The sequence below is a fragment of the Sceloporus occidentalis genome, unplaced genomic scaffold, assembly GCF_023333645.1.
Source record: "Sceloporus occidentalis isolate IW3139 unplaced genomic scaffold, rSceOcc1.0.p SCAF_324, whole genome shotgun sequence".
Taxonomy (NCBI): Eukaryota; Metazoa; Chordata; class Lepidosauria; order Squamata; family Phrynosomatidae; genus Sceloporus; species Sceloporus occidentalis.
Genome location: NW_028317304.1, coordinates 334496 through 356732, shown reverse-complemented (window position 1 = coordinate 356732; position 22237 = coordinate 334496). Strand labels below are relative to the sequence as shown.

The 22237-nt window shown below is 43.3% G+C and overlaps 3 protein-coding genes across 3 annotated transcripts; 1 reads left to right on the top strand and 2 right to left on the bottom strand.

Annotated features, from left to right (window-relative positions):
* Window positions 1-164: 164 nt before the first annotated feature.
* LOC149274563 (olfactory receptor 11L1-like) lies at window positions 165-1082 on the bottom strand. Its single transcript, XM_089505347.1, has one exon. The coding sequence runs from the start codon at window positions 1080-1082 to the stop codon at window positions 165-167; it is 918 nt and encodes a 305-aa protein (XP_089361473.1).
* Window positions 1083-9743: 8661 nt separating this feature from the next.
* Window positions 9744-10679, top strand: LOC149274562 (olfactory receptor 11A1-like). Its single transcript, XM_089505346.1, has one exon. It carries the CDS (start codon window positions 9744-9746, stop codon window positions 10677-10679), a length of 936 nt encoding a protein of 311 aa, XP_089361472.1.
* A 7124-nt stretch (window positions 10680-17803) lies between these two features.
* LOC149274561 (olfactory receptor 11A1-like) lies at window positions 17804-20703 on the bottom strand. Its single transcript, XM_089505345.1, has 2 exons — window positions 19810-20703; window positions 17804-17881 (listed from the first exon to the last, which is right to left on the bottom strand). Exons 1-2 carry the CDS (start codon window positions 20701-20703, stop codon window positions 17804-17806), a joined length of 972 nt encoding a protein of 323 aa, XP_089361471.1.
* Window positions 20704-22237: the final 1534 nt, after the last annotated feature.

Sequence of the window (22237 nt, the reverse complement as noted above, 5' to 3'; positions counted from 1 at the left end):
CTTCCCCCCTACAGTCACGCTCCTCGTGCTGACCCTTGCTGGGTTAACCCTTCCCTGCCCTAATGCCATGTGCACAGTCCTGTAGTGCTGGCAGGGTCATGTTCCCCTTACGCCAATGACTCAAGGGAACATCTTTGGTGACCTTGGCACCTTCTCTAAGTTTCTCAATGGAACGTATTAAATGCTCTTCTGATTTCCTGGTTCCTTAGGCTATATATGATGGGGTTAAACAATGGGGTGACCACGGAGTAAAAAAGAGAGGAGAACTTGTTAATATTTAATGCGTATCCTCTAGATGGACTCAAATAAATGCTAATTAGAGTTCCATAAAACAAGCACACGATGGCCAAATGGGAACTACACGTGGAGAAGGTCTTCTGTCTCCCGGTGGTGGAAGAGATTCCAAGGACGGTGATGAAGATATAGACGTACGTGACGATGACAAACACGAACGGAAAGAGGACGATGAACGGGATGACCATAAAGGCTTCCAACTCAACAACAAAGGTGTCTGAGCAGGAAAGTTCTAGAATGGGGAGAAAATCGCAGAAAAAATGGTCAATTATGTTACGGTCACAGAAGTCTAAGCCACCTAACAGCAGACGACATATTGAAGCGAACAGAAACCCGAGGGACCATGATGCGATGACCAGATTGAGGCAGAACTTCAGTCCCATGATGGAAGAATAATGGAGTGGTTTACATATGGCTAGATACCGGTCGTAAGACATCAAGGTAAGAATATAACACTCAGCGGCACAGCAGAAACCAAACATCTGAAGTTGGGTGAGGCAGCCAAAAACCGAAACGGTGCCACCTTCTTCCAAAATAATGTGGAGCATGTTGGGGACAATGTTGGTGGCGAAGAAGACATCACATAAAGACAAATTGCAGAGGAAGAAGTACATGGGGGAGTGTAGAGAGGGAGAGCTAGATATCAAGCAGATAATGAGAACGTTTCCAGTAATTGTTAGGATATATATTTTAAGGAGAAGAATGAAAAGTGGAATCTTTACAATGTGAAGATTCTGGAATCCCAGTAGAAAGAATTCTGTGATGATTGTACCATTGTGTCGATTCATCGTCTGTACAGAGAAAAAAACATACATTTTACGTGTTGTTTGGACCGACTACACCTAAAAAAGATTCTTCTTCGACTCTTATGAAATCAAATTAAAGATCACCAAAGACAACTAAACATGACCACACTAGAGCAGACGATGACATCATCGGCTTGAGCGGTCTGTGTAAAGAGTCCAATGGTCCTCATCATCTTGTGATGCCTGTTAGTGGACCGAGTTTAGTGGACAATATATTTTCAAGACTCCAAATCAGCAGAAATGACCTTTTAAGGCTTGATGTGACTCGATTACTTACTCTATGAACATGAGTTGCTAGGACATTGTACTAATGTTTTTTGGACCAATAGTATATTATTTTTTGTTGGTGTAATATAAGCCTCAAATTCTTTTTTCTGTAACAGATAAATACCTTTTTTTTTTGGTTGAAACGCTTTTTCTGGTTCAAGAAATTAGGACAATATGTTCTGGGTGTTTAACACAATTTCTTGTGGATTATGGAAATATATTGGAGACTCCTGGTCAGACCTCACCTAGAGTGTTGGGGACGGTTCTGAAGACCCCATCTATCCAGAAGGACACATTGGAGAGAGTTCAGAGGAGAGGATGGGTGTCAGGAACCGGGTCCATACAGACGACTGTAAAGACCCAGAGCGCCCAAAGATTGTGTTCATGAGTTACGGTGCACTAGCGGAGTTGGACAGGGCCTGGTGCAGGGCGGACAGCACTCTCCCGGTGGGCATCTAGGGTTGTGCAGCCACATACCAGCGCCCTGACATAGCAGCGGATGATGACAGAGCAGAACTTGGAGATATCCTGCAGGCACCCTGGAGCAGGCATGAGACATAGCACTGGAATATTGTGCAGGGCACTGCAGGCTGAGAGTATGGAAGCTAAGCAGAGTACAGGAGAAACATAGCAAGCAGAGATATGAAGCTCCACAGCCTGGGTAGAACGTGACAATGGGAGAGAAGAGAGAGAGGATGGGAGAGAAAAGAGAGGTGATAAGAGAGAGAAAGAGAAAAGAGAAAAGAGAGAGAGAAGAGAGAGGGGATGAGAGAGAAGAGAGAGGGGATGGGAGAGAAGAGAGAGGGGATGGGAGAGAAGAGAGAGGGGATGGGAGGGAAGAGAGAGAAAGGGGATATGGATAAAGGAGGAGAAATCTTACAGAATAAATGGTTACAAAAGTGGCATAATCTACAAAAAAAACCAGAAAAATCATTTTTAAAATTAAATTAAAAGGCTGTTGTTTTTGTTTTTTTTTTAAAAAGGCCTAACCATGACTTCCAGCTCTACCGTCTCTATCTACTCACATGTAATATCTATCGCTGCAGGTCGTCTTCCGTCTTATCTTTGACAAAACATTTTTTACAGGGGAAAGGAGTCATCTTTATAGGTCTGAGTAGAAATTTCTCAGGGAGCTGATTCCACAGAGACCCCGTTAACAGATCACAAAGAGCTTGCAGGTTTTTATATTTTATCTTTACGTAAATATGAAAGGTATGAGACTATATAATATATAATATGAGGAATATACAGAGATATAACGGGTTATAAGGACGGGATTAGTTATACGGCCGGAGAGTATATAATATATAATATGAGGAATATACAGGATATAACGGGTTATAAGGACGGGATTAGTTATACGGGGGAGAGTATATAATATATAATATGAGAAATATACAGGGATATAACGGGTTATAAGGACGGGATTAGTTATACGGCCGGAGAGTATATAATATATAATATGAGGAATATACATGGATATAACGGGTTATAAGGACGGGATTAGTTATACGGCCGGAGAGTATATAATATATAATATGAGGAATATACAGGGATATAACGGGTTATAAGGACGGGATTAGTTATACGGCCGGAGAGTATATAATATATAATATGAGGAATATACAGGGATATAATGGGTTATAAGGACGGGATTAGTTATACGGGGGGAGAGTATATAATATATAATATGAGGAATATACAGGATATAACGGGTTATAAGGACCGGATTAGTTATACGGCCGGAGAGTATATAATATATAATATTAGGAATATACAGGATATAACGGGTTATAAGGACGGGATTAGTTATACGGGGGGAGAGTATATAATATATAGTATGAGGGATATACAGGATATAACGGGTTATAAGGACAGGATTAGTTATACGGGGGGAGAGTATATAATATATAATATGAGGAATATACAGGGATATAACGGGTTATAAGGACGGGATTAGTTATACAGGCTGGAGAGTATATAATATATAATATGAGGAATATACAGGGATATAACAGGTTATAAGGATGGGATTCGTTATACGGCCGGAGAGTATATAATATATAATATGAGGAATATACAGGGATATAATGGGTTATAAGGATGGGATTAGTTATACGGGCTGGAGAGTATATAATATGTAATATGAGGAATATACAGGATATAATGGGTTATAAGGACGAGATTAGTTATACGGCCGGAGAGTATATAATATATAATATGAGGAATATACAGGATATAACGGGTTATAAGGACGGGATTAGTTATGCGGCCGGAGAGTATATAATATATAATATGAGGAATATACAGGATATAACGGGTTATAAGGACGGGATTAGTTATACGGCTGGAGAGTATATAATATATAATATGAGGAATATACAGGACATAACGGGTTATAAGGACGGGATTAGTTATACGGCCGGAGAGTATATAATATATAATATGAGGAATATACAGCATATAACGGGTTATAAGGACGGGATTAGTTATACGGGGTGGAGAGTATATAATATATAATATGAGGAATATACAGGATATAACGGGTTATAAGGACGGGATTAGTTATACGGGGAGAGTATATAATATATAATATGAGGAATATACAGGATATAACGGGTTATAAGGACGGGATTAGTTATACGGCCGGAGAGTATATAAAATATATAATATGAGGAATATACAGGATATAACGGGTTATAAGGACGGGATTAGTTATACAGGCCGGAGAGTATATACCGTATTTGCTCGATTATAAAATGAGGTTTTTTTCAGAGCAAATGCTCTGAAAAATACCCCTCGTCTTATAATCGAGGTCGTCTTCTAATCAGACCTCAAAAAAATGTCCGCTGGGGCCAGCCTGCTTACCGGTGCTTTGGCCGCGAGCAGCATCTACTAGCAGCAGGAGAACAGGAAGCTAGCAGAGTGTCACATAATTCTGCCTCCCCCTCCTTCCTCTGGGGCGGGGCCAGAGAAGTTGCTAGCACAGCCGGGCCCCTGCAGAAGTCTTCGAGTGAGAGATCTGCAGTTCAGGTAAGGGGGTGGGGAGGGTTTTTGAGCAAGTATGTGTGATTAATGGAATGATTGAGTATTTAAATGTTTGTGAATGAGTGTGTGTGTGATAGCATGGATGGGTAAGGGGGGTGGTGGTGGTAGCATGGCATAGGGAGGCTGTACTCACACTCCTATCATCCCCAGGTTCCAGCATGTACTGGCTGCCTTGGCTTGATAGGAGTGTTATTGCTGTTAGCAGTTTTTTATATATATATATATACCTCCAGAAATGCCTTTTAACTCCCTATATGCCACTCTGCCCCATGCCATAGTAGCATATAGGGGGTTAAAAGGCATATCATGGGGCAGAGTGGCAAATAGGGGGGTATAAGGCATTTCTGGGGGCAGAGTGGCAACCTTGGGGGCAGATGTGCATAACTGGGGGGGGCAGGTTGGCAAATAAAAGGGGGAAAAAAATATATATTTTTCTCAATCATAGCTTTTATTAAATATGAAAAAATTGTTTACATGAATTAATATTTACTAGTAAAACTTTTTTTCCTATAGGGTAGTCTTATATTCAGACTTTTTGTTTTTTTCCTAAATTAATATTTAGATTTTGGGGGGTCGTCTTATAATCGAGCAAATACAGTATTATTATTGTACCAACAATGTCTGCAGCCCTTTTTAAAGTCCACACATTCAAAAGGTCTAACAGACTAAGAAGGACCCATAAATTACGGAAAGAGGGTTTACACTCTAGAGGATTTTTTATTATTAAAATATAAAACATAAAGAGTGAATTTTTCAGTTCAGTAAATTCTACATTTTCTTCCAAAAGTATCAAGTGCGGGGAGTACAAAAAATGGAAAAATAATGTTCCTGGGCCCCCTAGTCGTCCCCAGTCTGGTCCTGATCAACGTTTTTAATATCCCATAGTAAACTCCTATAGCATATTGATAAAGAATGAGCGATCTTTCTGTGCTTGTGTTTCACCTTTGACTTTATCAACAGATGGCTAATCAGGAGAACGCGACAACGATCACGGAATTCTTTTTGGTGGGCTTCCATGGTCTTCATAGCTTCAAAGTTCCATTCATTATTCTACTGCTTACAACATGTGTCATGACAATGAGCGGAAATCTTCTCATCATCCTTTTGGTGTCAAACAGTCGTCTCCTGCTCTCCCCCATGTATTTCTTCTTGGGCCACCTGTCATTTTGTGACTTCTTGTTCACCGCAAACATTGTCCCAAACATGATCCACCTCACGCTAAAAGAAGGAACCAACATATCCTTCCTCAGCTGCTTTACACAATTTTATATATTTGGCTGCTGCACCACAGCAGAATGTTACCTTCTAACTGTGATTTCCTACGACCGATACTTGGCCATCTATAGCCCGTTGCGTTACGTGTCCATCATGCCCCTTAAAAGATGTCTTCATTTAGTTGTCTCTTCTTGGTTATTTTCCTTTCTAATTGTATTAATTTATCTTGTTCTACTTGCTACATTAGACTTCTGCGACCCACTCATCGATCATTATTATTGTGACTTCAGTCCTATAGTGAAGCTCTCCTGCACAGACACGTCGGCCATCCGTAGGATCGCGCAAGGAGTTAAAGGTCCATTTGAGCAACTCTATTGGTCTCCTGTGGGGCATTCTTTGGCATCAACCAATTAGTTGATACTAGAGGAGGCCCCTGCCGGCTTTTATGAACCTTTAACTCCTGTTCCCTCCCCAGGCCAAGTTTCGGTGTCAGGAGTTAAAGATTGGTGTGAGCGACTCAATTGGTCACTGGCAGGGAGCTCCTCTCGTATCAACCAATGAAGGTCAGCTGCCCTTTATTGATTCCAAAGGAGGCCCCTGCAGGTGACCAATAGACTCGCTCGTACAGACCTGTAACTTCTGGAGTGGGGAGACCAACGTTCATTTTCATGTTCGCACAAATACGAATGAACAAGTCTAGTACATACTGTAAAAATATTCAGACTCAGGAAAATCATTAAATTGCAGGATCGGGGAGAGGATGTCACTGCAAGCACCACCATATTGCCCTCAGTTCACGCAATATGGTTGCGTGTCTGATGATGTCCTCTCCCCCGATTAGAGGATCATGTTGCCCTCAGTTCACATGAGGGCAAAATCATGGGTCTTTCAGTGACATCCTGTCCCCTGATTGGAGGATCAGTGAGATGACGTCACTGCAAGCACCGTCATTTTGGCAAAAAAAAACGCCTACTTATGTCAGCAGAGGATTGAAGAGATAAGATAAACATTATACATAGAACATGAAAAAGATGCAGAAGCAGAAGTGGTTGGCAGAGAAGGTAGGGAAACATTTAGAGAGTGTCAGAGAGTGAATGAGAATGTAAGAGAATGAAAGTGTCAGAGAATGAATGATAATATAAGAGAATGAAAGTGTCAGAGAGTGAATGAGAGTGCATGTGGGCACCGGGCAACAAAATTTTTCCGAATTAAAAATGCCCTTACATTTTCAGCCGAATCAAATGGGTAGGGAATGAAATTCAAACGAATGGGCCAAAACAAACAAGGCTATATACTAGACTTGTGCATTCGTCTTCGGGCGAACATGGAAACGAACACGAAGAGTGCGTTTTCGTTCCGAAGACACGCAGAAGAGAAGACGGCAGTGGTAAAACGTAGGCAAAGACGAAGACACAAACCACGAAGATCTTCGTGATTGTCTTCGTCTTCGTCTACCATTCCCCCCCCCCTTTCTAACTTACCTTGTCTTCGCGGCTTCGCAGCAACGCGGCATCGCTGCAGTTCCCGGAAGTGGAAATCCGCAGGTTCGCCGTCACGGGTTACAGGGCAGTGCGAATGAGCCTATTTGTCGCCTACAGGGACCTCCTCTGGCATCAACCAATTGGTTGATGCCAGAGAAAGACCCTGCAGGTGACCAATAGGCTCACTCGCACGGTCTTTGTAACCCCTGACAGCGAACCTATGGATTTCCGCTCCCGTTAACCCCTTCGATGCTGCGTTATCTAACACAGCATCGAAGGGGTTAACGGGAGCGGAAATCCATAGGTTAAAAGGCCGTGCAAGCGACCAATAGGCTCACTTGCACGGCCCCTTAACCCTTTAAAAAAAAAGTTAACCCCTAACTAATTTAACAGGGAGGGAGACCAGTGGCATCGGCAGGGTAAGTTGAAGCATTGGGGTTTTAAAACCCCAATGCTGCAACTTACCCTGCCGATGCCACTGGTCTCCCTCCCTGTTCAATTAGTTAAATGTCCGTACGAGCGACTTTATTGGTCGCTCGTACGGACATTTAACCCGGCACAGACTAACTAATTGAACAGGGAGGGAGACCAGTGGCATCGGTCTCCCTGTCTCCCTCCCTGTTCAATTAGTTAAAGACCAGTGGCATCGGCAGGGCAGTTGCAGCATTGGGGTTTTAAAACCCCAATGCTGCAACTTACCCTGCCAATGCCACTGGTCTCCCTCCCTGTTCAATTAGTTACATGTCCATACGAGCGACTTTATTGTTCGCTCGTACGGACATTTAATTAATTGAACAGGGAGGGAGACCAGTGGGATGTGCCGGGTAAGTTGCAGCATTGGGGTTTTAAAAGTCTTTAAAAACCCCAATGCTGCAACTTACCCGGCACATCCCACTGGTCTCCCTGTTCTATCAGTTAAATGTCCGTACGAACGACTTTATTGGTCGCTCGTACGGACATTTAACTGATAGAACAGGGAGACCAGTGGGATGTGCCGGGTAAGTTACAGCACCAGGAGCCTAAAAGTCTGTACGAGCGGCCAACAGAGTCGCTCGTACAGACTTTTAAAACCCCAATGCTGCAACTTACCCGGCAGATCCCACTGGTCTCCCTGTTCTATCAGTTAATAAATGATAGAACAGGGAGACCAGCGGGATCTGCAGGACAATTACGGCACCAGGAGTATAACAGTCTGTACGAGCGACCCTATTGGTCGCCAGCAGGGGGCTCGTCTGCCATCAATCAATGGCAGACGAGCCTCCTGCTGACGACCAGTAGAGTTGCTCATACGGACATTTAAACTCCTGGCGCCAGAGCGGCTTTAACCCCGTATTAACCCCTTAACCGGGGAAAACGAAGAAAACCCGAACACGAAGAATGTCCGCGAATATTCGCCCGAAGAGAAGACAGGACCAGGCGAATATTCGCGAAATACGAAGTTTTTTTTTTTGCCGAAGACGAGCACGAAGACGAACACGAAGAGCCCCCTGGTGCCCAAGTCTACTATATACAATACCAGTTGGTGGGGGAAGGAATACCAGTTGGTACAAAAAGCCCCGCTACGTAAAGTGATTGGCTTACCACCACTTGTTTGATAAAAGATAATTTTTATGCATTAACTTTCTTCTCACCCACACTCCTTTTGATCTATTTCCATATTTTGTTTTTGCGATCATCTATTTTTGTTATTTCCAAGAGGAAAATATATATTTTTTTGCATTCATCTCATCCATTTAAAGCGTTGTTTTGTTCTTCTATACGTTAATATTTCTGGCATTTGTTGTTATTCATATAACTTCATAATTAAATGTTTAATTAGCATCTGTTAGTCCAATTAACGCAATAAGGTCTTTATGGAATTACCAGATCATTCCGGAATCATCTGCAATCTTAAGACCTATAAATGTACCCTTTAATCATTCCGGGATGGCAAACACAGCGCGGGCAGAAGCACGCAGTGCACACCTTTCATCGTAAGTACATATTCTTAGATTTGAACAAATTTATTGAAAATCACTTCTTCTAGATTTCAAACTCAAGGCTAAATCGCATTTTTTCAGATGTTGGATTTAACGTGGTAGTCCACCCAAAAAATAGGTGTCTTTAAATATAATTACGTTTTTGTTGATCCTTATTTATTTAAATGCCTTGTTCCAAGTACTGAAGATGCAACATGAGATGAAACAGAACGTCATCAAATTAATTTGGCATAAAAATATACAAAAAATAATAATAAACACAGATTTAATACAAATTGTAGAATTTTGGTTTCAAATATGCGAAGTATTGAGTAGAGTCTATGTCTAAGTCCCCAAAGATCTCCATCTGACGAAGGATCCACGGAAACCTTCAAAAGCAAAATATTCAAGGAACAATAGTAAATATATTTTTATGCATAAAATATCAATATAATGGAAATTGAGACGTTGATGAGATGTTAAGATAACCATGTTTTGGTGCAGATGCTATAGGTTCCAACCACCTTATTATAAATGTAATATTGCTATGTTTGTGTGAATGGAATCTTCCAGAAATAAACCCCCCTGTGGATTTATCACCAGAATAGTCATAGTAGATGTGTTTGTAATTTTTATTTGTCATTAATGCTCACTTATCAGTTACCAATCCATAGATGGTGGATCAACAGAATCACACAGCCGTCATCAATTTTATTCTCCTGGGGTTCCAGGATCTCCATAACCTCAACATTCCATTCTTCATTCTTCTTCTGATGATATATATCATGACCATAAGTGGGAACATGCTCATCATCATCTTGGTGTCAATAAGTCCCCTACTAAACACCCCCATGTACTTCTTCCTCTGCCATTTATCATTGTGCGATGTCTTGTTCACCACAAACATCGTGCCCAACATGCTACATGTCATATTGAAGGAAGGCAGTTCCGTATCGCTCGCTGGTTGCCTCACTCAGCTTCAGATATTTGAGTGCTGCGGCACCGCAGAGTGTTACATTCTCACAGTGATGTCCTACGACCGATACTTAGCCATCTGTAACCCGTTGCGTTATTTCTCCATCATGGGATATAAGCTCTGTCTTGGTCTTGTTATCTTGTCCTGGTTGCTTGGTTTTATTTTTGCTCTCGTAGCATGCGTATTGATTGCCAGCTTACAGTTTTGTAAACCTAAAATGATTGACCACTTCTTCTGTGATTTCCTCCCTGTTTTGGAGCTTTCTTGTTCCGACACTCTGACCGTGAAAATAGAAGCTTTCATTGTCCTCCCGTTCATCGTCCTCTTTCCGTTCGTGTTTGTCATCGTCACGTACGTCTATATCTTCTTCACCATCCTTGGAATCTCGTCCACCACCGGAAGACAGAAGACCTTCTCCACTTGCAGCTCTCATTTGGCCGTCGTGTGTGTGTTTTATGGGACGCTGATTTGCATATATTTGAGCCCATCCGATGGACATGCATTAAACATTAACAAGTTTATATCTCTTCTTTACACCGTGGTGACCCCTTTGTTCAATCCCATTATCTATAGTCTCAGGAACCAGGAAATCAGAAAAGCATTAAATCCATATTTAAAAAGATGTCGGCGATGATCGCGTTACCACCTTCGGTGATAAACCATCCTTAGAAAAGGTTTTATGGTTAAAAAAAACTGGAAAAGCAGACAGCTAAAAGATATCAATAGATGACATCAATAGAGAAGACCAGATGTTACTTTGACACCGACCGGTCTATCCACCTATAACTTTTTTTTCTTAAAATACTCTGTTATGCTTCCTATTTCCCAGCAGAACTTCTGGTACCAGTTCCAAGGAACCACTCCTGGTCTGGATAATGATTTGGATAACGGTAGGTCAGCCATTCTAGCTGGTATTTAGAAAGAACCTTGGTGTTGGTGGCCTTTAGGGAGTGGTTGGAGAACCACTTCATCAATCAAACTTTAATTACTCCAAATGTAAATACTTAATATGTATTTTGGATAATCCTGGTACTTTTACCAACCATTAAATGTAACAATACACAAAATTAACAGTAAGTAGGTAATTAAGGTAAGAGAGGCCAGTGTAGGAGAAGAAGGCCCTGTGCCTTCAACATTACGGTCAATTAGAAGGCTGATCAATTCATTTTATAATAGTAATATTTTATAACTGCAGTTTCTGTTTGGGTCTATTATACCAATAATTTTAAATTCAATAATTTCATAATGTCCTTATGTGGATTTTTATCTGAATGAAAGAGAATTTTGGAGTATTTTAAAATGTTGGGGTTTTTTTGTTTTTTTTTTAATAAAAAATGAATGTATTCTTGCCATCTTTTTCAATGTATTTTACAAAGCGACTGACATTAGGAAAATCTGTAGAATTTTTAACAAGCTTCTAAGACGCAAACAGTTAAAAAAAAGGTGGATTATAAAAAAAAGTTATTTCTGTACCTGTATTAGATTAATCATGAGACTAAATAAATACAAATTTTAATACAGTTTTTGTGATATCATTTATCTTTTTTTATATATTTATTTAATGTTATTTTAATTTCTTTGTAAAGTTTGGGGCTCAACATATTTATGAAGTAAGATGTGGAATTATTTTGTTATTTTTTAAAGAAAAGTGTGTAGAGATGCAGGAAAAAGTTTGTGAACCCCTTTGGAATGACCTGGATTTCTGCAAATATCGGTTAACAATAGAGAAGCGTTTATTGAACATACCAGGTAAAGATTGGAACCGCAGGGCGGATGACTTAAGTCTACTCAATGATGGTAGACTGGAGCTGTTGTCCTTAGTCACGGAGCACACTGCCCTCCTCAACACGTAAATAATATAAATAAATACTACTAAAAACATCTCTAACTCTAAGTAGGGGGTGATGAGGTCCACTCAAGCACCCTTTGGGTGGCAGGAGGATGCACAGTGATGTTCACCAAAGGGCACCCAGTTTCAAGTCTATGGGATCCATTAAGTCAATACAGGGTGTAATGCACCTTTCAACCACAGGGGGCACTGAAGTGCAACAATTATGAAATCGAAGGAATTCCCAGAGTGTCTCGAGCACCGAAACTGATCGGTCAATATTCAATAACAAGAGTTCATTAAGTGCGGCTTCCCGGCAGCAGCCTCGGCACCCGCCATCCAATGACGTTTCCCTCAGGCCTTCTCCTCCTTCTTCTCCTCCTTCTTCTCCTCCTTGGGGTTTGGTGAAATCGCTGGCTCCTCAAGCCTTCTCCTCTTTCGCCTCCTCCTTGGGGTTTGGTGACCTCGCTGGCTCCTCAAGCCTTCACCCCCTTGGGGTTTGGTGACCTCGCTGGCTCCTCAAGCCTTCTTCTTCTTGAAGATGCGGTGGTACCAGCTGGGTTTGGGGGGTCTGCTGGCTTTCTCCCCCTTTTTCAGGAGCTCGGGAGGACGGCTGGTAACGGGAGCCTCTGCTTCGGGGTTGACGGCCGCGGATGTTTTTTTAGGTCCACAGAAGCAGAAGAGGCGTCTCCAGGAAGCAGCTTTGGGTGTCTTGCTCTTCTTTCCTGCAGCTTCTTTCTCGCGGGATGTTTCTAGTGGAGGCTCCGCAGAAATCTACACATAAGATATATCCGGTTAGACGCGTTCGGTCAAATAAACAAATAATTAAGGGTCACTTACCTCTAAAAGAAGCTGCAGCCCCAGAGCTGCAGCGCTCACCACCTCCAGTTTTTGTATCAGCCAATCACTAACAAGAATGCACTCCCATTGAAACCAATGGGAGAGCTGTCTGCACATGTGCGCAGAGGGTCTTGTTAGACCCGGTGGGATTCCTACACATCAGAGGACCTTCCCATGTGACCTCTGACCCCCACTGGCTGCAAAGGTAGGGCAACCAGGTGGGGCAACCAGGACTGGTGGAGAGAGTATAGAGTGCATGCGCAGGCGCTGCGGGTTTATATTTAAAGAGGGGGTTTACCTGATCCCCGCGCTCTTCGGTCTCTTTATCGTTGGCCGCGCCGCCTGCTCCGCCATCTCCTGGGTCAACTGCGAGGGACTGACGGCGAGAGAGAGAAGGTGAAAGAGTTAAATGAAGAGGAGTGTGCAGAAAAGCGAGTGATAAGAGAAGCGAGAGGCGTAAGGGCCGCACTCACTGCCGTCCGCTGCGTCTCCTGTAACATCTCCCCGATCCTGGACATCGAGTTACATAAACTATTCACCATCAGCACCACCTCGGAAAAACCCCCGCCGCTCCACTCCCCGGCCGAGGCCGCCGACAGCCGGAGCTAAACAACAGAGACAAAGCATTCGTTTAAAACCAAAGCCTACACAATCCGGACATTGAGACAAAAAAAAGACTGTTGAGGTTTCTTGGATACAGATCAGCCTCTTTTAGATTGTAAGCTCTTCAGCAGAGCCCTGGCCTCCTCGTCCAAACTGTCACGTGATGCGCTGCACGTTATGTCCTGTGTGCCCATTGTACAGCGCCACGGAATATGATGGCGCTATATAAATCCACACATAATCACGCCATGTAATACTGCGATGCCGGGTTAACCCCTCGCTGTCTGTATGATGATATCGTGTTAGTAAATAGGAAAGCGGGTAATAAAGGTGTTTATTTACCTGATCCTCGTGCTGTTTATCGGCCGTCGCCCCGCCTGCTGCTCCTTCTCCCAGCTCCATGTCATCGAACTTCCCGGGGAAAAAGAAAGAGAAAGGGTTAAATCCGGAGGCCGAAAGTCTGCGGGAAAACTGGGGAGAAAAAACAATAAAAGGGCAACAGAAAGGGTCGGCGCTCACCACTTCCTGCAGGTTGGCCTGAAGCAGGGTCTCCACGGTGCGCATCCCCTCGTACAGATGCTTCAATGGCCCTAAGGTGTCTGCGAATCCATCGCCTTCCATGTCCCAGGCCAGGGGGGGCGGGACTCGGCGCTAAAATATCGAGACACAGCGTCAGTATCATCCGCGGAGCCAATGCAGACATATGTACCATCACTCACCCCATCAGGCCCTGAGATCCATCGCCCAGCAACCTCCCGAACACAGAACCGCCGGCTGATCCCCCCGCTCCCCCCCGTCTAATCCGTCTGTCGTCTTAGATTCAGGAGCCGTATGTCTAGCCCATACCCTCACTGTATTACCCTCTACCACTTCTGCCAGGAGGCTGTTCCACTTATCTACCCCTCTCTCAGTAACGTAAAGCTCTGCCCAGACTGACGCCTCTGTCCCACTAAGTAAACTCACGGTGTTCAGCAGCATCTCTCTCCCTCCGATTCTCTCTCTACCTCTGAAGAAACTCTGCGCTCTCTCGAGTGACGCCCAGCGGATCCCTGTCGCTCGTCGCTCGTCGCTCTCGCAAGTGCAGGACTGCGGCTGCCAGCCCCGGATACACGGAGCCGGGCGGATTATGACATCATACGGACATCAACACCGCGCTGTGTTACCGAGAGACGCGGTTACCGAGAGATGACAGTTTGGCTGCAGAGAACGCGATGACATCACGCAGCCAACTTAACCCCTTCGTGGCCAGAGCCTTTTTTTGAATGACGTTTCGTTGGCGCTGTGGAATCAGCCGCAGGGAATATCGGCAGAAGCGATCACTTCCCATATAACGATGGGACGGTTAGGAACGACTTTCGGGCAGAAGGAGGAGGACGAGATATTAAACGACACAAATACCGCATCGGCTCGATTATAAGATGACCCCCCCCATGTGAATATTTATTAAGGAAAAAAAGAAAAAGCCTGAATACAAGACTATAGGAAAAAAGTTTCCCTCGTAAATATTCATTCATGTAAACAATTTTTTCATATTTAATAAAAACTACGATTGAGAAAGATGTTTTTTTTGTTTATTTCTTTTTATTTGCCAACCTGCCCCCCAGTTATGCGCATCTGCCCCAGGCTTTCCACTCTGCCCCCTGATATGCCCTATACCCCCTGTATGGCACTCTGCCCCCCAGATATGCCTTTTAACCCCCTATTTGCCACTCTGCCCCCTGATATGCCTTTTAACCCCCTATATGCCACTCTGCCTACAGGAATGCCTTATATCCCCCCATATGCCACTCTGCCCCCCCCCCGACTTACCAATGCTTCCCCAGACTCGTTCCTCAGACTCCCCGGTGTGTGGTGGGGGCAGCTGCCGGATGCCTGCGCGGTGCGCGTACACAATCTCTGATGCCCAGCCGGGGCTTATGTGACGGAGCGCCGGCGTCACATGACCTTATAAGACAAGGGATATAAGACGAGGGGTATAAGACGAGGGGTAGAAGACGAGGGGTTTAAGACGAGGGGTAGAAGGCGAGGGGTAGAAGACGAGGGGTATAAGACGAGGGGTATAAGACGTGGGGTATAAGACGAGGGGTATAAGACGAGGGGTAGAAGACGAGGGGTAGAAGACGAGGGGTATAAGACGTGGGGTATAAGACGAGGGGTAGAAGACGAGGGGTAGAAGACGAGGGGTATAAGACGAGGGGTGGAAGACGAGGGGTAGAAGACGAGGGGTGGAAGACGAGGGGTAGAAGACGAGGGGTGGAAGACGAGGGGTAGAAGACGAGGGGTGGAAGACGAGGGGTGGAAGACGAGGGGTAGAAGACGAGGGGTATTTTTCAGAGCTTTTGCATCTTAAGAAAACCTCTTCTTATAATCGAGTAAATACGGTAAATGTGAGACAAAGATGATTAAAAAATTATTTAAAAAAATGATAAAATGAGGGCGTTTAATAAACGTAATAATAATAAATATTTACACAACAGAGAGAACCCCGAGCCACGCCGAACACGCAGAGATCACGTAGATTTCAGAATACGGACAGAGACCGCGACACGGAGACCCCAAATTATATATTAAACACAGAAGAGACCACTTTAAGCACAATAAGACATAGTTGGGCGGTCCTGCTGACGTCAGTGGGTGGTTCCGTGGTGTCAGTGGGCGGTCCTGCTGACGTCAATGGGTGGTCCCGCTGATGTCGGTGGGCGGTCTCTGGAGAACCCTCTTCCAAAGTATAAGAGACCTAGACGAAGGGGAAAAAGAGACAGGGGCTTCAAACCAGGGAGGGAAGGAAGAGAGACAGGAGATCCCCCAGATGGGAATCAAAAGGACCCCATTACAGTTACAAGTAAAGGGTTAAACTACGCACAAAAAGCAAATCGTTTTAATATATTTACGGATTTAAACAAATTTATTCGCAATTTATGTTTGAAGAAATATTTTTCCAAGACAGCAATCGAAAAGAATCGATCCAAAATACGTTCATTCCCAGCTGAAAGAGAAATCCCCCCCCACACCCCGAATTATGTATAAATCACCCCCACCCCCACCCCGAATAATGTATAAATCACACCCTGCGGAGATTTTCATCACTATGGTGATGGAGGATGCAGAGAAATTGGAAAGTAAATATGAAATATAAGTGTGATTTATACTTCCATATAAGGTCATATTACCGCGTTTATTCCAATTCACTTATAAGGGGCGCAGGCGCTATTTGGGTATTTTTTGGTTTTGTTTTTAGACAATTTATTCCCAAGGGGAGGAAAAACAAACAATTTAAAGTCAATCCGCTCATTAGGCTTTGTACTGCGCTGCAGAATATGACGGCGCTATATAAACCGGTAAATAATAATAACGCTGGCCATCTACTGAATAACAGAATATGGAGGAAGGATGACTTAAGCCGCTTGGTACCAGAATAGAAGAGCACATCGGGGCGGAAAAAGAGGGAAAAAAGCTCGGTGGCCGCATCGATGGACGACAGGAAAAATCCTCCTCATCGCCGGATGTTTCCGGGAAGAGAACACGGGAGAGAAACCCGGAAAAAACAAACGCAGACCCGACGGGATTTTACTGTAAATTCTCTTTTTTTTATTGCGCCGTTTTTTCTGAATATTAGTTGCGTTTTTTTACGGCGTCTCGATTTTTTGGGGTAATAAATTCAGAATGAAGATTCCGCAGCAGGCGGGGAAATGGATTCATTCATGTCAAATATTGGGGAGAGAAACAGGGATTTAGAAGAGAAATAAAAGAATAAGAGGGTCAGAGACTGAGATGGAACGGAAGGAAGTTTTACGTTACTGAGAGGGTGGTGGATAAGTGGAACAGCCTCCCACCAGAAGTGGTAGAGGGTAATACAGTGAGGGTATTAAACATGCATGGGATAGACATACGGCTCCTGAATCTAAGACGAGACCAACGACTGATTAAGGTTTGAGTCAGAAAGGAGTAGAATAGACGGGGGGGGGGTTCTGATGACATCATTTGATATTTAAATTTTCATTAAATATTAAGTATTAAAAACATAGAAAAAGAATGATTTTATGGTTATTCTCTATAATAATGGATATGGAAGTAGTTGATTTGTGCGCTGAGGCCTCCCATCCAGGGAAGAATTTGCCGATAGATTGTCTCCCCGGGGGCCGGGGCCGGCGGCAGCAAAGCTCTAAGGCTGGTGTGAGGGTCAGGTGACGCGGCATCGTGTGGCCCCCGCGCGTCGGGTGCGGTAGGATTGGGAGAGCGCGTGCGGATGGCACGGAATGGGGGTGTCTGTGGTTATCTAACCCCTTCAGTGCTGGAGTGCAGGGCACCGGCGTACGCGTGTGATCGTTTAACCCCTTCCGTGCTGGAGCGAGCAGCTGCCATCGGCCATACATTCCTGGTCGTGAGAATCGGTGAGACCCTTAATATGTAATAAATGAAGGGGGGGCTTTGTGAACACGGCAGGCGACACGGATATCATATGATCGTACGTGATGCATCTGTTCTCTTCACACGGACTCCATGCCGCCTCCTGTCGGTAGAAGAGGGGCCGGCAGCCGGTCGTCGGTCAGCCCGATCTCCGCGCGCTGCCACACAAACAGGAGAGACACTTAATAGCGAAAATTGTGAAAATCCTTCAAGAGGGGGCAATGATCGTGTGACAAGAACTGAATAATTACCATAAAATGACATAAAAGAGAAAAATAATATTCATTTTTTGTTGGCAGAAGATAAATGGAGCACCTTCCTGTCAGATGCGGTAGAGGCTAATAGAGTGAAGAAATGTAAACATGCACGGGACACTGACTCTCCCCCCATCCCGTGTCACGTGTCACGTGTCTTCCGTGCCGCTGCACAGGCTTCTTCAGAGCGAAACGCGCCAGTTGCAGCTTTGGATCTGCCCTCAACAGTGATAACTGTATGAAAACGATCATAAACCAGAGCATGATCTTAGAACAGATCCTTAACCCTTGCACTGCCAATAACCCTCACTAAAAGACCCCCCCACACACACACATACAAGTAACGGGAAACCCAGACACAAAACTATCATTTGAATTGGCCGCTGCATTTATTTACCAAATGGCGCGACGTTTCTTTATTGATAATATGTAAAAACCAGTGAGTTAACCCGATAATCAACATCAACATGTGAGAATTAGAAATTTTTATTGGGAAAAAGGGGAAAAAGTAAGCGTTTCAGGAGATTAGTCATCCAATGGATCCAATGGATCATCGGGGTACATGGTACAGGAACGGGATTGATAGGAACCCTACATAAACCCTCCCATCATACCATCGGTGAGTATTAAAGCTTTCTATATATATCGGAGTACCTCCTTATAAGAGGGTTGATGGTCTGTCCATGGCTCATTGGAAGGAAGTTCATGGACGGTATTTGGCGCCGCCAAGGTTGTGGTAACCTTGGTGGGAACAGATTTGGTGGAAGAGCAAAAAAGGTTTTAGAATATGGCCCTTGAACTACTAAGAAGGGCAGAAAACCAGAGGTCGCGTTACTACGTTAAAGTTGGCCCTCCTTAAACTTGGAACAGGTGCACTTAACAAAAAATGTGCCCCTATTTCAATTAACCGTAACATTTACTCATTTGTCTACCCAAGTAGAGAAAAGATAAATAATGTAAAAAAGAAATTGGCAAAAAAAAAATTGTTGACTGGGCCCTAAAAAATAACAAAAAAGAGTGGACTCCCCTTACGGGAGAAATGTGGCGGGAAAAAAATGTTTCTTTAAATTCCTTAAACAGTAATAACAAAATAATTGCAGTAAAACTTTAACATAGGATGTGGGAAATAACCCTTTTTTCAGCTCCCACTCATTTTTTGCGCATAGCTTTAAAATCACCGAGCTTTAAATGCCATGTGCAAAAATGGCCGCGCCAGTAACAAAAATGGCCGCCGCACATGCACAAACCGGCACATCCAGACTCTGGTAGGATCCTACTGATATTTTATACAATACGGCTGCACCCAGCATATTTCCGATATCCTTTCATTAAAGTTTGCCGCAAATTATGGTGTTTACGGAATTTAACCCCTTAAGGCAAATGGATGCCTTAAGCCCATTGAAAACAATGCATTTTGAGCCTGTACATGTACGGGCTTTGTCATTAAGGGGTTAAAGAAATATTTTTTTCCCACTACAGTTACCCTTTAGCATTCTAAATATTATTGGGGATTTTTTTTTCTAATACAGACATGGAAAGGTAATAAAAAAATTTCTTTTATTTTTTTTTTAATTTTTTTTTTTTTTTTGCTTTTCTTGGCTTTTTAATGGCCATTTGCTATTATTTTTTTTTTCCAGAGTAAAATAAATGATAATTCTTGAGTAAACATTGTGAAGAGAAGTTTAGCAATCTCCTGTGTCAGTAAATAGAGTTTTTAAAATAGCAACCAGCGATCGGTCTCTCGAAAGATGGTTTTCTCTGTCAAAAATCTGCCGAACTTTTTTTTATTTAATTTTTTTTTTATGTTTTAAAAAAAAAAAGTGATAAAATACTTTTCTAATTTCCTGGTTCCTCAGACTGTATATAATGGGGTTGAACAACGGAGTCACCACCGTGTACAGAAGAGAAAGTACCTTATTGGCAGTAAGCGACTGTCCTTCCGAAGGGGCCGAGTAGATGCTGATTAAGGAACCGTAATACGAGCACACGACAGCCAGATGGGAACTACACGTAGAAAACGCTTTCTGTCTGCCCATCGAGGACGATATTCCAAGAATAGTGATGAAGATACAGATATACGTGACGATGACAAACACAAACGGCAGGAGGACTATAAAATTGGTGAGGATAAGGGTTTCCATTTCAACAGCAGATGTGTCTGAGCATGAAAGTATCAACAAAGGGCTGAGGTCGCAATAAAAATGGTCGATAATATTAGCGTTGCAGAAATCTAACCGGCAAAGCAGAAGAAGAGTAATAAGTACAAATACAAAAGCGAGCAACCAGGACCAGGACACTAAGTGGAGACAAAGCTTGTCCATGATGGCTACATAACGCAACGGGTGGCAGATGGCCAAGTACCGGTCATAGGACATCACGCTGAGTAGGTAGCATTCTGCCGCGGTACAGGAACCAAACATATAGAACTGGACCAGGCAGCCGGGGTAGGATATCACGCCGCCTTCGAAGAACGTTACCTGCATCATTTTTGGGACGATGTTTGTGGTGAACAAGAAGTCGCAGAAGGACAAATGGGAGAGGAAGAAATACATGGGGGAGAGCCGGAGGTGACTGGTCGATATCAACAGAACGATGAGAAGATTTCCGGTGGCGGTCATTGTGTAAATCACCAGAAGAAGGATGAAGAACGGAATCTTGAAGCCGTGAAGGTTTCGGAATCCCACCAGATAGAATTCCGTAATAATCGTTTCATTCCTTGGATCCATTGATGGACTTTTTTTTTAAAAGGTCCGCGGGGTTCTGCGGGTAAGAAGCGGTTTTCAAAAATGATTAAAAATATTCCAAAGCTTTACATGGATCTTGGGAATTTCAGCGTCTTCAAAATAGCTTTACTTGACACGGAAAATATAAATAAAAAATGTAGCTTCAATGCAACGGTCCGGACACGAAGCTCAGATCATCCTTTGTTTGAAATCACCGTGAGGCCCCGTTTTATAGCACTGAAGATGTTGCACCTGAGTCTGATTTAATTAGGTTAATAATGTCCTCGTGGACTGCATTATGTTATTTTTTAGTAGCTGTTATTAAGTAAACATCTGTCTTATTTTAATCTTAATTGCCTGGTTTTATTAGCAATGTATCCATTGTTTCTTGGGAAGTAATAACTAGTTACACTCACAAACAGGGACATTACTAGAAACTGCAGGGCCCCAGTGAGGAAATTGCCCCCCATGTTCACCAAGCAACATGTCCCACAACACCACCTTTGCCCCCAAACAGCTTTTACTTCCTGTGCTCCAAACAGCTTGTGAGTGCCACCTTTGCCCCAAGCAGCTTATCCGTGTCCCCAAACAGCCTGTCTGTGCCATCTTTGATCCAGTTTTTCAGTGCCCCCAAACAGCTTGTCTGTGTCATCAGACACACAGCCCCAACATACACTATGGCACACATATGTATACACACCAACACACATTTACACATGCTAACACATACACTTACTCATACTAACACACATGTACATATTCACTCTAATACACACACTCCATCTCACACCACTTACACATACATGCTCATCCACAAATTCACATCCAATTTTTAAACAATTTTAAAAACAAGATGGAGAGACGGGAAAAAGATAGTGTAGGGGTCAACCGGGCTCCTACAACAACTTTTCTAATATACCTTCAATGAAGATATAGCGAGTAGAAGGCAGGAGGGACTCTCAAGTCACCTTGCAACCCTCTAGGAGTTCACCACGATGTTTACAACTGCAGACTTACAAGGGCTGACTCACTTTACAGGTGCGAGTTGGCGATGAATACATTTGGTGCGTTCGCTGGGCTTTGTAGCTTACAGTGCCCTGCAAGTTGTTTTTTTCTTTTTTTATGAACGCTAATGCAAGTTGGTATTAGTGAATTCATAAGTTGGAGTTTTGTCCAACTCACACGAGTCTTCTGCGAGTATTCTTTAGTGAATAGACCTGCCAGATCAAGTCCATTCAACCGGACGGCGGTCAAGTCCAAGTCGAAAGTTGCTATCAAGTTGAACCAATCTTCAGCTTACCCAACGCGACTAACAACGTGATGGAGCTTGGCTTTCGTGAACAGACGCGTTTCTAGTTTAGTGCTGCCAGATTGTAGAATAGAACAGACTAATTAAATCCATTAACGCGCCGATCTTTTTTTTTTTTATTGTGACTCAAGTGACTGGCCTTTTTTATAATCTTTATCTATTTTCTGACAATTTTACAACTCTGTCCATTACAATAACCCAGAAGCTACACCATATAAATACTAAACA